General features: G+C 44.9%; 1 protein-coding gene across 3 annotated transcripts in view; it reads left to right on the top strand.

Annotated features, from left to right (window-relative positions):
• NMT2 (N-myristoyltransferase 2) overlaps positions 1-12,954 on the top strand; it is a 74,666-nt gene that overhangs the window by 52,172 nt on the left and 9,540 nt on the right. For all 3 annotated transcript variants that reach the window (XM_060659255.3, XM_060659256.3, XM_060659258.3), the window contains 6 exons: positions 53-171; positions 268-359; positions 485-601; positions 1,889-2,059; positions 3,225-3,333; positions 12,256-12,426. In XM_060659255.3, coding sequence (XP_060515238.1) covers positions 53-171; positions 268-359; positions 485-601; positions 1,889-2,059; positions 3,225-3,333; positions 12,256-12,426 — 779 coding nt within the window. The remainder of the gene's footprint in view (positions 1-52; positions 172-267; positions 360-484; positions 602-1,888; positions 2,060-3,224; positions 3,334-12,255; positions 12,427-12,954) is intronic.

Below are 12,954 nucleotides of genomic sequence, written 5' to 3'. Positions count from 1 at the left end.
TGTCGTTGAATATTCTGTCCTTCTGCCTTTCTCTCTCTGTGTCCCTCTCCAGATGAAGTGATAACCTCGCACGGTGCCATCGAAGCAGATAAGGACAACGTGCGTCGGGAGCCGTATTCCCTGCCGCAGGGTTTCATGTGGGACACTTTAGATCTGGGTAATGCCGACGTGGTGAGTACAGGCCTTCCGTTCAGCACCTGCCTTCGCACAAATTGCTTCCGAGTTGGTTCCGAGCGCCATAGAAAGGACGCTCGCTTGATCTTGCAGCTCAAGGAGTTGTACACGCTGTTAAATGAGAATTACGTGGAAGACGAGGAGAGCATGTTCCGGTTCGACTACTCGCCCGAGTTCCTGCTCTGGTGAGTGTCGCTGGCGCCACGAGGGGCGGCCCCGGGCGCGGGCGGTCGGGACCGCGTGTCTCCGTCTCTCCCCGGGTCCCGGGACACTAACCGGCACCTGTCTCCCTTGCCTGCATGGACTTCAGGGCTCTGCGTCCCCCAGGCTGGCTCCTTCAGTGGCACTGTGGGGTCAGAGTGTCTTCGAACAAAAAGCTAGTGGGGTTCATCAGTGCCATCCCGGCAAACATTCGGATTTATGACAGGTACGTATTAAAGCTCGTCCGTGTCAGTTTTGATGTGTTACTTTTCCAGAATTGCAGTTCCAGCGGGCTTTTAAAATTACTCATGCAGATTGTTTACGGTGGGGGCAGGGGGTTACGGGAACTCTGCTTTCTGCTCAGTTTTGCCCAACCTAGAACTGCTCAAAAAGATAAAGTTGATTTAATCAAAGAAAACTGGACCGTGAACAACAACAAAAAAAGGGCAGCTCTGTGTCTCTGCCTCTCAGTCTCATACATGCAGACACTCTGATGTTATTTTTTTTGTTTTTAATTTTTTTTATAACATTTATTTTTTGAGAGAGTTTGAGTAGGGGAGGGGCCAAGAGAGAGGGAGTCACAGATCCTAAAGCAGACTCCAGGTGCTGAACTGTCAGCACAGAACCCGATGCGGAGCTCGAATTTGAGAACCTCAAGATCATGCCCTGACCCAAAGTCAGATGCTTAACCGACTGAGCCACCCAGGCACCCCACACACTCAGATGTTTTATGTGTGTATCTGAATAAAGATATAAATAGGTATTTCATACTTATTTCTAGAGAAAAAAAAATTATCTTAATAAATTTTAGGAGAGATTTTTAAAAAACCTTTTTATCCATTGGATAACTATGTTGTGTTTTTGCTCCGGTCTTTAGCCCAGAAAGTCAGAGAGCTAATCCATAACAGGTCTGTTTACCTTTCATTGTACTGGGTTACTTGATTTGCTGCTCAAAAACTTTTGATGTCAAGGTATCTTGGTGCCAAATGAAATGCCCGTGTATCTAGAACCAGCGCAGGAAATGGGCTTTGAAGCCCTGAAAGGTTTACCGTAGCTCAGAAAATTACCAGCTTCTGTCTGGCCAAGGTACCTGTTGGGGACCTAGGAATTGCATTAGATTCCAGTGCAACATCTTACCAGATTCTGCATCTGGGTGACCCCGTTCTTGTCCTCATTGCATACATTACAGGAAAAACAGATGTAGAAACTTGGAGGTACATCTTATCCACTTTCTAAAGTGAAAACTTACAAAAGATCAAAGTCCTCCAATGTCTTCAGGACAAGGGGGTCTGGGTCTCCATGGCCTATAGTGATAGTTATTTTGGCAGGGGATATATGGGGAATAGAGTATCAATCGGAGTTTGTGAAATGTCTGAACGATGGGCTGTTTTTCTTTAATATTCTGTTGAAGGAGGTCTCTCGGTTTCTTATTCTTTGCAATTTTATGGGAGTTGTCTTGTTTTTAAAAACATTTTCGTCTTATGTTTGCTCTACTTTTTGACATCTTTCTTAGTGTGAAGAAGATGGTAGAAATCAACTTTCTTTGCGTTCATAAGAAATTGAGATCAAAGCGGGTAGCCCCAGTGTTAATTCGAGAAATAACCAGAAGAGTAAACCTGGAAGGTATTTTTCAGGCCGTTTATACCGCTGGAGTGGTTCTTCCCAAGCCAGTGGCCACATGCAGGTAATAGTGCCACGCGCTCACCTTGAATCTTGCCTCCCGCCGTGTGGCTACCAGTAGTATTCTCCCATGTAACCGGGAAACTTTGCCTTACCTGTTCTTTTGTAGCTGGTTTGGTAGCAGAGGTGGAGACCAGACCCAAGCACCACTGAGACCAGTGTTCTTTCCATTCTACCATACAGCCACTTGGCGATAAAAAGAGGTTTTAACATTTTCCTGCTAACAGTGCCGGTTCTGTATTCCTGCGTCTCTTCTGTTGGAAAGACTAGTGCTGCCCCTACCTTGGGGAACCCAGGGCACCGTGGTCTTGAAATTCAAATGTCCAGAGTACTACCATTTTTCTTCCTTCCAAACGCTTAGATTTACGCGTTGTTCTGCACTGCTCTCAGGAACTGTTCCAGAAGTTTGGTAAACACCAGTTGAGAAGCCCAAACAGACTTGCTTGCTAAGAGCAGGAAGAGCTTAAGCTCTTTTTAGGAGTTCATCTGTTCTCATCACGCTTTCAGAGGTTAATCCAGGGAGAAAATGGTTTATCAGATTTCTCCCTCGACTAACCTGTTCGTGAAGCATCGGAAGGAGTTTCTCTCCCTTGACTGTTTTTGACTCAAATAAGATGAAATTTCCACTAAACAGTAAAAAATGTGAAACTGTAAAATGATTTGTCTCCCATTCAATTAGTTATATACTTCACAGGTAGATCTTAATACAAATCATCTGTCTAAGCTGGAATCACTTAAGAAACTCAAGGTCGTTTCTCAGAAAGTTGTTTTCTTTGATGTGCGTGATATGAAAGCAACGGCTACTCATTTAGAGGGGATGTTTTCATATGTTTTTAGAACTTCTTAGTTTGCTTTCTGTAGAATCAGCAGTGGTCGTTAAATACTTGCAGACCGGGCATTTTTAACTTTATCTTACAGTTTTATGATAGCTCTTTACTGGCAGAGATGAAAGGTCACAAACTACAAAGGAATGTAACTGGAAAGCAGGACATGTTTTAGATGTAAAAAAACCAAGCTAATTATACAAGAACAGGGCCAGCATCCAACACTGCACAGGGGGCAGCAAGGGTGTTCGTTAAATGCCTCTATGATGACTGAGCTGAGACAAAGAGTAAAAGCTGGTAGAGTTAGAAAATCGATGAGATTTTAAAACCTTCGTTGTATTCCAGATACTGGCATCGATCGCTAAACCCCAGAAAATTGGTAGAAGTGAAATTTTCTCACTTGAGTAGAAATATGACTTTACAGAGAACAATGAAGCTCTACAGACTTCCGGATGTAAGTAAGAATGTTCTGGAGTTTTTCGAAGCTGTAACAGCTAAAGCTTTCAATGTAGAAAAAGATTATTTGCAAGAGTCTTAAAAACTGGCTCATGTGTTTGAGGATGTGAATATGTAGCTTTTTAGAATTCTGGGTGAGGAAAATCAGGGAGCTTATTTGAATATACCAGGGTTTTATTTTGTTTTGTTTAAGGCTTTTTAAGTCTTCAGTTTGCGGTTGGATGGGATTGAACTCAAGACATGTAAGCTTTGAAATTTTGAGTGTTTACCATCTGTTACGTAAAAAGAAAGAAAAGTTGAGGCTTCTGATGCTGTCTTAACACAAAGGAACTAAGGAATAAGGCTTAGAGGAGAGGCCAAGGAGAGGAAATAGTATTTCATTAAATTATCTTTTTAAACTAGCAAATTCTCAACATGGTAAGTTGTCTTTTAATAGGGGAAAAGTTAAACGTGCTTACGAGTGTTGCCTTATTTGGGGCTTGGATGGTGTATTAATTTTCTATTGCTGTGTAACAAATTGCTGCAAGTTTAGCAGTTTATTTTATTTTATTTATTTTTTGAGAGAGAAAGTGCTAGGGAGGGGCAGAGAGAGAAAGTCTTAAGCAGTCTCCATGCCCAGTGCAGAGCCTGACGCAGGGCTCAGTCTCATGACCATGAGATCATGACCAGAGCTGAAATCAAGAGTTGGCTGCTTAACCAACTGAGCCATCCGGGGGCCCCAGTTTAGCAGTTTAAAACATACATTTATAATTTCCCAAGTTCTGTGGGTCGGGAGTCAAAGCCCAGCTTGCCCGAGGCCTCTGCCTCAGGGTCTCTCGTGAAGTTCTCTCAAGGTACCAGCCAGGGCTGGGTCTCATCTGAAAATTTGACTGGGGTCCACTTCCAAGTCACATGGCTGTTAGCAGGCTTGAGTTTTTGCAGACGGTGGGACCGAGGGCTTTTAATTCCTTGCTGGCTGCCAGTCAGAGGCCTCCCTCAGTTCTTTGCCAGATGGGCTTCCCCATAGGGCAGCAGCTGACAACATGGCAGCTTGCTCCATCCAAGCCAGTGAGGGAGAGAGAGTCTACAGATTGAATCTGCTCGCAAGATGGAAATTAGAACCTTATGTAGTCATTCATGAAAGTGACAGCCAACCACCGTTGCTGTATTTCACTGTTTAGAAGTGAGTCACAGGTCCCACCCACACTCAGGAGGAGCACAGGGGTGTGAACACCAGGAGGTGGCATCGCTTGGGGGCCATCTTGGAATCTGTCCATCACAGATGGGATCTTTTCATTTGAAGTTTTGATTTCATCAGAGCTCTTCTTTCTTTTGGGTTGTTAGAAAGTGGTTCAGCGAATATTTTAGCTTGATTGGGAGATTGGGAGGGCTTCAGCTGTCTGTAGTGGCCTTTCTGGGTTCAGTAGACCCTAGTTCCTTTTGTCATTTGGCCATTGCGTGTTTACCAAGTACATGTAATCAGTAGTTGCCACACGAATTGGTGTATTTTGTTTTGTTTTTATGCTTATTTATTTTGAGAGAGAGCAAGCAGGGGAGCGGCAGAGAGAGAGAGAGAGAGAGAGAGAGAGAGAGAGAGAATCACAAGCAGGCTCCGTGCTGTCAGCTCAGAGCCCGAAGCGGGGCTTGAACCCGTGAACCGTGAGATTGTGACCTGAGCTGAAACCAAGAGTCAGACGCTTAACCAGCTGAGCCACCCAGGTGCCCCTTGATGTATTTTTTCTGATGACAGACAGGAATCAACTAATTTCTGACCTTAAGCAGAATTTCATAAGGACAAAACCGGAGGGAGGTGAAGGAAACCAATCGCCAGAGATACCAAGATCATCATTCCAGGCTTCGCAACGTGGCAGAAGGATCAGAAGGCCTCTTCTTCCCTTGTCTTAACTGTTTTTGTAGAGAGTGGGGCGCAAGCCAATTAACTCACCTCCTCTGAGGCCATGATGGGAGAGGAAACATAGATCAGAAGAGAGGAAGATAAAAACTGCAGCAACGGGACAGGGGAGGGTCCACATGCCCCGGGGCTGGAGCGGCAGAAGGGAGGGTGGGCCCGCGTGTGGAGATGCCCGCACCCAACTGCAGAAGTAGGAAGACCTTCAAAGATGTCACACTGTCAACATGACAGCTAATGTTTACTGGCCAGGATTCTTTTGAAGCCAACCGCCGAGACCTGGAGTGACCCGAGAGGGACAGAGTCACGTAGAGGCGCAGGCGGCCGTGAGCACAGCACACAGCTAAGACGAAACACCCCCTCTGCGGGCACCGGCTGTCGTCAGCGTCCTCCTTCCAGCTGTTAGAAAGACTCCGCCGTCCGGGCGTTAGAGTTGGAAACCCGCAGGCGTGCCTACAGTTTTCACGGGGGGCTTGTGCTGTGCTGTGGTGGTCTCCCCAAATTTCATTTTTCTGAACCCAAAGCCGTCCAGCTTGTGTGTAAGGAAAGTGCCTGCTTACGTGTCGGTTGTAGAAGGAGTTTTAATACCTCTCATCGGGTTTTTTTCAGGGTGATTAGAATCTGAGCTGGTAAGAGGATTTTTGACTTTTGTCCTTCGTCCTTTACGTTTTTACACAAAAATCGATCAACTCAGGTAACAGTTCTAACAAGCTGGTAACAAGTCACTGACTGGTCAGGCACTGGGTTTTTGTTCTTGTTTTTTCCCAGTAAATTGAAGTTGACAGAGTGCTGTCACGCATGTCGTTCGCTGTGTTCTCACGACAGCCTTGTGAAGCTGGTGTGCCTCGTCTGCGTTTTCCTGTGAGAAGATGGAGGCCCGTGCAGGTCGACACGGGCCCGTCACCGACCGGTGGGGACTCGGGGTGCGCACCCCAGACACCCGCGTTTCACCTGTTAGACCCCTGAGCTCCTGCTTCCGTCACCTCTGACGCCCCCGGGGGGGCGGCATGGCCTGGTCCCGTCGGGCGTCCCTACCTGCCGTCACTGGAGCACAGGCACACACAGGAAAGGATGGTCAACAGGGTCCGGGCGGGAGCTCTCTGGTGTGTGTGTCAGTCTCCCTCCCTGCATCCCGTTACAGGGAAGGAGAGGAAAAGGGAGAGTAAGATAATGGCGGAAAGGAGGGCAGAAGGGGTGAGAGTACAGATAGTAGAAAAGTGGAAGGTGCCCACGGCAGCCACCTGAGGGTCTGCCTCTTGAGGGCCTGCTGGACAGTGCTGGGGCACCTGGCGGGCTCAGTCGGTGGAGCATGCCACTCTTGGTCCCGGGGTTGTGAGTCTGAGCCCCCCCGTAGGGTTCAGAGATTACTTAAAAATGAAATCTTTTTTAAAAAAACTTATTTATTTAAATTCAAGTTAGTTAACATAGTGTAGTGTTGGTTTCAGGAATAGAATGTGGTGATTCATCTCTTACATACAACACCCAGTGCTCAATCCAGCGAGTGACCTCCTTAATGCCTGTCACCCGTTTGGCCCATCCCCCACCCATCTCCCCTCCAGCAACCCTCAGTTTGTTCTCTGTATTTAAGAGTTTCTTACGGGTTGCCTCCGTCTCTTTTTTATCTTATTTTTCTTTCTTTTCCCCTATATTCATCCATCTTGGTTCTTCAATTACACATGAGTGAAATCAGAGGATATCGGTCTTTTTCTGACTGACTTATTTCGCTTAGCATAATACATTCTAGTTCCATCCACGTTGCAAATGGCAAGATTTCATTCTTTTTCATTGCCAAGTAATACTCGTGTGTGAGTGTGAGTGTGTGTGTATGTGTGTGTGTACACGTTTACACCACATCTCATTCATCCACTTGTCAGTTGATGGACATTTGGGCCCTTTCCGTAATTTGGCTGTTGTTGAGAGTGCTGCTGTAAACACTGGGGTACATGTGCCCTGTCAAGTCAGGAATTTTGTATCCTTTGGATAAATACCTAGTAGTGCATTTGCTAGGTCATAGGGTTTAAAACTAAAATCTTAAAAAGCAGCAGCGGCAGCTGGATACTGCAGTGCTTACCACACCACGGCCGCCCCTCCTAGGGGCCCAGGTGGGTGATTTTAAGCAATCGTGTGATTTAAGAACATTTTTGTACCATGGCGTGTAAGAAGAACCTTCCTGAATACACCTTTTGCTCTGGGTCAGTCTCATCTTCCGATTCGTCATTACTGTTTCCGCTTCATGTCTTATTTGTCGTATTCGTGGAGTTCTTAACACAGGAGCTAGGTTGTTATGGCGAGCGCGGTACTAGATAGACACCGCGTGTCCACGGCCTCATTTCTTACTCGGAACAGTCAGAGAGGGGCGGGGCGTTCGCCCGGTTTCACGGAAGAGAGCAATGAAATTGCTTTGCCCAGTCTCCTAGGTGGGAGAGAACCGCACAGGCCCATGCCGCGACCTCTGCTCTCTGAGATGCTGGGGCCTTCCCAAGAGTTAAGCCTGTCCCTGCCCTGTAAACGTTGGCTTGGTTTTATGTTTGCTGTCGGATATTTTTTTTTTTTTGGTCAGTGCTCCTAAAGGTGAAGGCACTTAATGTAGGCAAAACACTGGAGGCAGGTTAATGTCCCAGTGTCCCCCCTCGGTGCTGCTGGCAGGACACACTTAGGAAGACGTCCTGAGACCCAGTGTTCTGCCTTCAGTAGCCACAGAAGCGTTCTTTGCCATTTAGCACCCTCCTGCTGCCTTTTTAAAGCCAATAACCGTAATCACTACTTCCATCTCTGCTCTGGAATCTTGGCTCTAAGACAGTTTACACCACATAGCTCGACAGAGAACAACACAGCTTCTGTTTCTTAATAGAGCGCTGAGCCTTTTTTCTCTGATGTACTGATAAGCAGATTTTACACATATTTCAGTGAACAGAGTCCGAATGATGCATGTTAGTTGGACCCTGGGAAAGTAAGTCTGATTGAGACCACAGAGTTTGCTTATTGAAACGTTGGATTTTCTCAGTCACTAGAAATGTCTTTGTTTTTTATTGAATTCTCCGAAACATGACCACCTTACTCTTTTGGGTTATGCCTAAACTTAATCATTTTTTATCCAGGCTTAGCGTTCTCCCCCCCTCTTTCTGAGGACCACAGCTATAACTTGAGGGTTTATTTCACATTTTAAAATTTATTTCTTGCTTCTGTAGATGTTTTGGAGAGTGTGTGACTTTATGATGTTAGAAGCAAGTTTAGGGACTGAGACACATGGCCATTATGAGCCAGCAAAAATAAATATTCTTCCTCTGTTTTCTGGGATCTTGCCTTTTTTTTTTTTTTAATGCTTATTTATTTATTTTGAGACAGAGTGTGAGCAAGAGAGGGTCAGAGAGAGAGGGAAGGAGAGAATCCCAAGCAGGCTCCATGCCATCAGTGCAGAGCCCAATGTGAGGCACAAACTGTGAGATCGCATGACCTGAGCTGAAACCAAGAGTCGCTTAACTGACTGAGCCACCCAGGCTCCCCTTGCATTTTTCTTATAGCTGATACTGTCTGATGTTCCTTTAAAAAAAAAAAAAAAAATTCTGCATAAAAGCACTTGAAATGCTTACAAATTGCCCAGTGCATATACATTCTCTCTGCCTGTTTGCCCAAACACTGTTTCCCTGAGTTTTCCATTCTCAGTTCTACCACCCCTTATTCTCACCTTTGGAGACCTGAGTCAACACTTCTCGAAGTGTAGTCCTGGGACCCTGGAAGTCCTCGAGTCTGTTGTAGAGGAGTCTGTGATGTCAACACTATTTTTGTAATAACATTGAAACATAAAATGCATTTTTCGCTGAAATTATCCTGCAGATGTGCTGTGAAGTCTACCAGTGGTCGTATGGAATGTGTGCTCCAGTATTGTTTTGTTTTAAAATTTTCTCTGTTTGAATTTCTAGTATGATAGATATAGGTAGATAGAACCCACATAAGCAAAACTTTCTGGGAATATTCAATTTTTAAGAGGGTAAAGGGGTTTCAGACAAAAATATTTGGGAACTGCTGCTTTAAAGATGTCTGCCGGGGGCGCCTGGGTGGCTCAGTTGGTTAAGCGGCCGACTTCGGCTCAGGTCACGATCTCGCAGTCCGTGAGTTCAAGCCCCGCGTCGGGCTCTGTGCTGACAGCTCAGAGCCTGGAGCCTGTTTCAGATTCTGTGTCTCCCTCTCTCTGACCCTCCCCCGTTCATGCTCTGTCTCTGTCTCAAAAATAAATAAATAAATAAATAAAAAAAACACAAAAAAACGTTAAAGATGTCTGCCGGGCAAAAGATGTTGATTTTAGTGATTTTGCAGTATAAATATTCAGTGAATGAGAATTGTCCTGCAGAAGAATGTTCTGGTCTAGGAAGAAGCTGGCAAGCTTTTTCTTCATTTCTGAATGTCTGCTTAACAGATGCATGTATCCTGTTGCTTTCATTAGTGAATCTAATCGCTTGATCTTGTTACTGAACCAGTAGCAAAAGAAAAAGCAGTTTAATGTTGAGCAGGCTGCTTAAAAATTTATCAAGGTCATCCTCATGGAAGAAAATCATCTTTTTAAATGACTTTTTAAAATACATTCTTTCTAGGGGCTCCTGGGTGGCTCAATCCATTAAGCATCCGACTTGGGCTCAGGTCATGATCTTGTAGTTTGTGAGTTCAAGCCCCACATCGGGCTCTGCACCCACTTGGGATTCTCTCTCTCTCTCTTTCTGCCCTTCCCCAACTTGTGCATGCTCTGTCTCTCTCAAAATAAATAAATAAACTTCAAAAAAATAAAAATATACATTCTTTGTATATATATTTTAGTTTTCCTGTTAGCATTGAGAAATATACATTGATTAGGGGCACCTGGGTGGCTCAGTCAGTTAAGCATCTGACTTCAGCTCAGGTCATGGTCTCGCAGTTCATAGTTCGCACCCCACATTGGTCTCTGTGCTGTGACAGCTCAGAGCCTGGAGCCTGCTTTGGATTCTGTCTCCCCCGCCCCCACCCCCATCTCTGCCCCTCCCCTGTGCGTCTCTATCTTTCTCTCAAAAATAAATAAAACTATCTAAAAATATATATATGTATTGATTACATTTAACAGTATTTGGAAATCACATGGGTTCCATCTTCCCGTGAATCTGCAGTATAGAAATGCTACCAAGCACTAAAATTGGTTCAGGGGAAACAAAAGAAGAAAAGAATTTATGCCAGGCTTACGCATAAGTGCCAGGCAAAGAAATCTCATCTTTGCAGAGCAGACAGTGACTTTTTTCCCTGTCTGCAGCCTTCACCACAGCTTACTAGGTAAATGATTGTGGTACAAAACGTAGGAATTTATTCATTCATGCATTCATTCAGCACACATTCGGACCGTTATTGCCCTGCCTGCTTGAGGGGTTAAGCGTTCGTTGGAAGCTAGGACCTGGAGATTTCCCGTCCTTTCGCTTTGTGCTCCACAGAAAGGCCACATGAGTTCTCTACAGTGTTAAGGACTTACATTCTCTCAGTTTAGACGATTACACTGTATTTTAGCTGCATTCCTGTGTCTTCATAGATTACATGAATCATAACAGAATGGCACATAGTAAGGACATTTGGTCTGTAAATACAAAGAACAGATTGCTCAATCCCACTAATCAGTAATCAGTCAGCATTGTTTGTCATGGACCCTTAGAAACCTCAGCACAGCCACTGAGATGGGTCAGAGCCAGCACTCAGGATGAAAACCTATTTTCCACCATCGGCTTCTCCTGTCCTTCTAGACTAGGGCATGCAGGAACTGTAATGATCTAATTTTAGAGGCAGTATTTAATTTTAAAGTATTTAAAAATAACTTAGAATAGGAAAGGTAGACTAGCAGTATTTATATATAGTTACTTATTGGTTAAAATGTACTCCCTATTTAGGGGCACCTGGGTGGCTCAGTCGGTTAAGCAACTGACTTCAGCTCAGGTCATGATCTTACGGTTCGTGGGTTTGAGCCCCGTGATGGGCTTTGTGCTGACAGCTTGGAGCCTGGAGCCTGCTTTGGATTTTGTGTCTCCCTCTCTCTCTACCCCTCCCCTGCTCATGCTTTGTCTGTCTCTCAAAAATAAATAAAAACGTTAAAAATATTTTTTTAATGTGCCCACTATTTCTAAAAGAAAATCAAGTTAACTGGGCAAATGAAACTATTTTAATATTTTTAATATTTTGTACAAACAAGCACATGTAGTGGGTTTTCCCACTTCTAGGCTCAAGTGTCCTGGTGTCCAGGCAGTTCCTAGGGAGCTAAGTGATGTCTGGAACTCTTGGAGACAAGCAGTTGAACAAATCCACATGGTGACCTGTTCGGACCTTTAGGTTAATTCTGTTCCTCACAGAAATCGTGATGCTCTGGAATGATGGATTCAGTTGCCTGCTCTGATCACCTTTTAATCAAAAGATGGCATGAGAGGCCAGGGCCAGTACTCGGCCGCTCGCCATTCCCCTTTAGAAAATAGCTGACTGTTAAAACGCTCTCCCTTCCCATTCTGACCAACATGATTTACTTTTATTTCATTTTTGTTGCTCATAAGAACAAAATTCCAACAGCCTTTTCGCAGGCTATTGAATAAAGTAAGACTCTTAACTGTTTTCATCTGCATTTTCAACATGTCGGGCAGTTTTAAAGCACAGTATTCTAGAACACATGCTGATAAGATCGTTCTGCCCTGTGATGTGAGCTGTTAAAAGTCGCGGCTCTGGAACGCGGATCAGCTTGTAGTGTTCCCTTTGACTTTGGGCAGTATTGTCACGGGCAGTACTGACCAAAGAGCAGGCACACGGACAGAGGGAACAGTACGCCGTCGAACGTATATTCTCAGTCAGTGCTTCTCAAACTTGAATGTGTATACAGATCACCAGGGAATCTTGTTAAATTGCAGATTCTGACCCGTGCAGGTGGTGGGGGTGGTGCGCAGCACTCAGCAGTTCTGACAAGCTCCCAGGTGACGCCGAGACAGCTGGCCTTTTATTCCTCTTCTATTTAAACTTCCCAATTTGTTTTGTTTTTACTGCAACAAGGCCACCAAGACTTCAGGCTTGAGGCCAATGGAACCGAGAGACATCAAGGCGGTTCGCGACTTAACCAACACTTACCTGAAGCAGTTTCATCTCGCCCCGGTGATGGATGAAGAGGACATAGCTCACTGGTTCCTCCCCCAGGAGCACATTATCGACACGTTTGTAGTGGAGGTAAAGATGAGGTGATAAGATAGTACAGAGAAGTGTGAAAACACCATCTGGTCAGGTCTGTTTGCTGGAAGAATCAAAGAATGCCCCCCTCCCTTTCCTTCTTTCTCTTGTGTCTCTGCTTCTAGACCAGATTTCTGCTCACCCTGATAGAACCAGACTTTCTTCTTACAGTTTCCATTCCTGGAGTAGAGCACATTTTTACTAGTTGTTAATGGGAAATCAGGATGCTCTTCTGTTGGTCCCTGTGTGATCAATTGCTTTACCCAGTTTTGAAAATGCCAGTTTGGCTGACATACACTCCAAAGTTTAATACCCTTTTGTTTCACAAAACTGGCCTAACTGAACTGCTTTTTGGTTGAGATGGCCAAACTCAGCCACTTAACCCTTGTTCAGGAAGGAAAAGTGACAGTCTGGATTTTCTGTTGATTGGTTAGACAGATTTAACATGATGCTTTCTAAGCCCTCCCCTCCCCCCCTTTTTTTTTAAGCTTGGAATTTGTTGTTCAAATGACGTTTCACTTAGAACCT

Source organism: Panthera onca, chromosome B4 (genome assembly GCF_046562875.1).
Source record: "Panthera onca isolate mPanOnc1 chromosome B4, mPanOnc1 haplotype 2, whole genome shotgun sequence".
NCBI classification, from domain to species: domain Eukaryota; kingdom Metazoa; phylum Chordata; class Mammalia; order Carnivora; family Felidae; genus Panthera; species Panthera onca.
The sequence above is the reverse complement of the archived record's forward strand: the minus strand, read 5'-3'. Positions and strand labels throughout refer to the sequence as shown.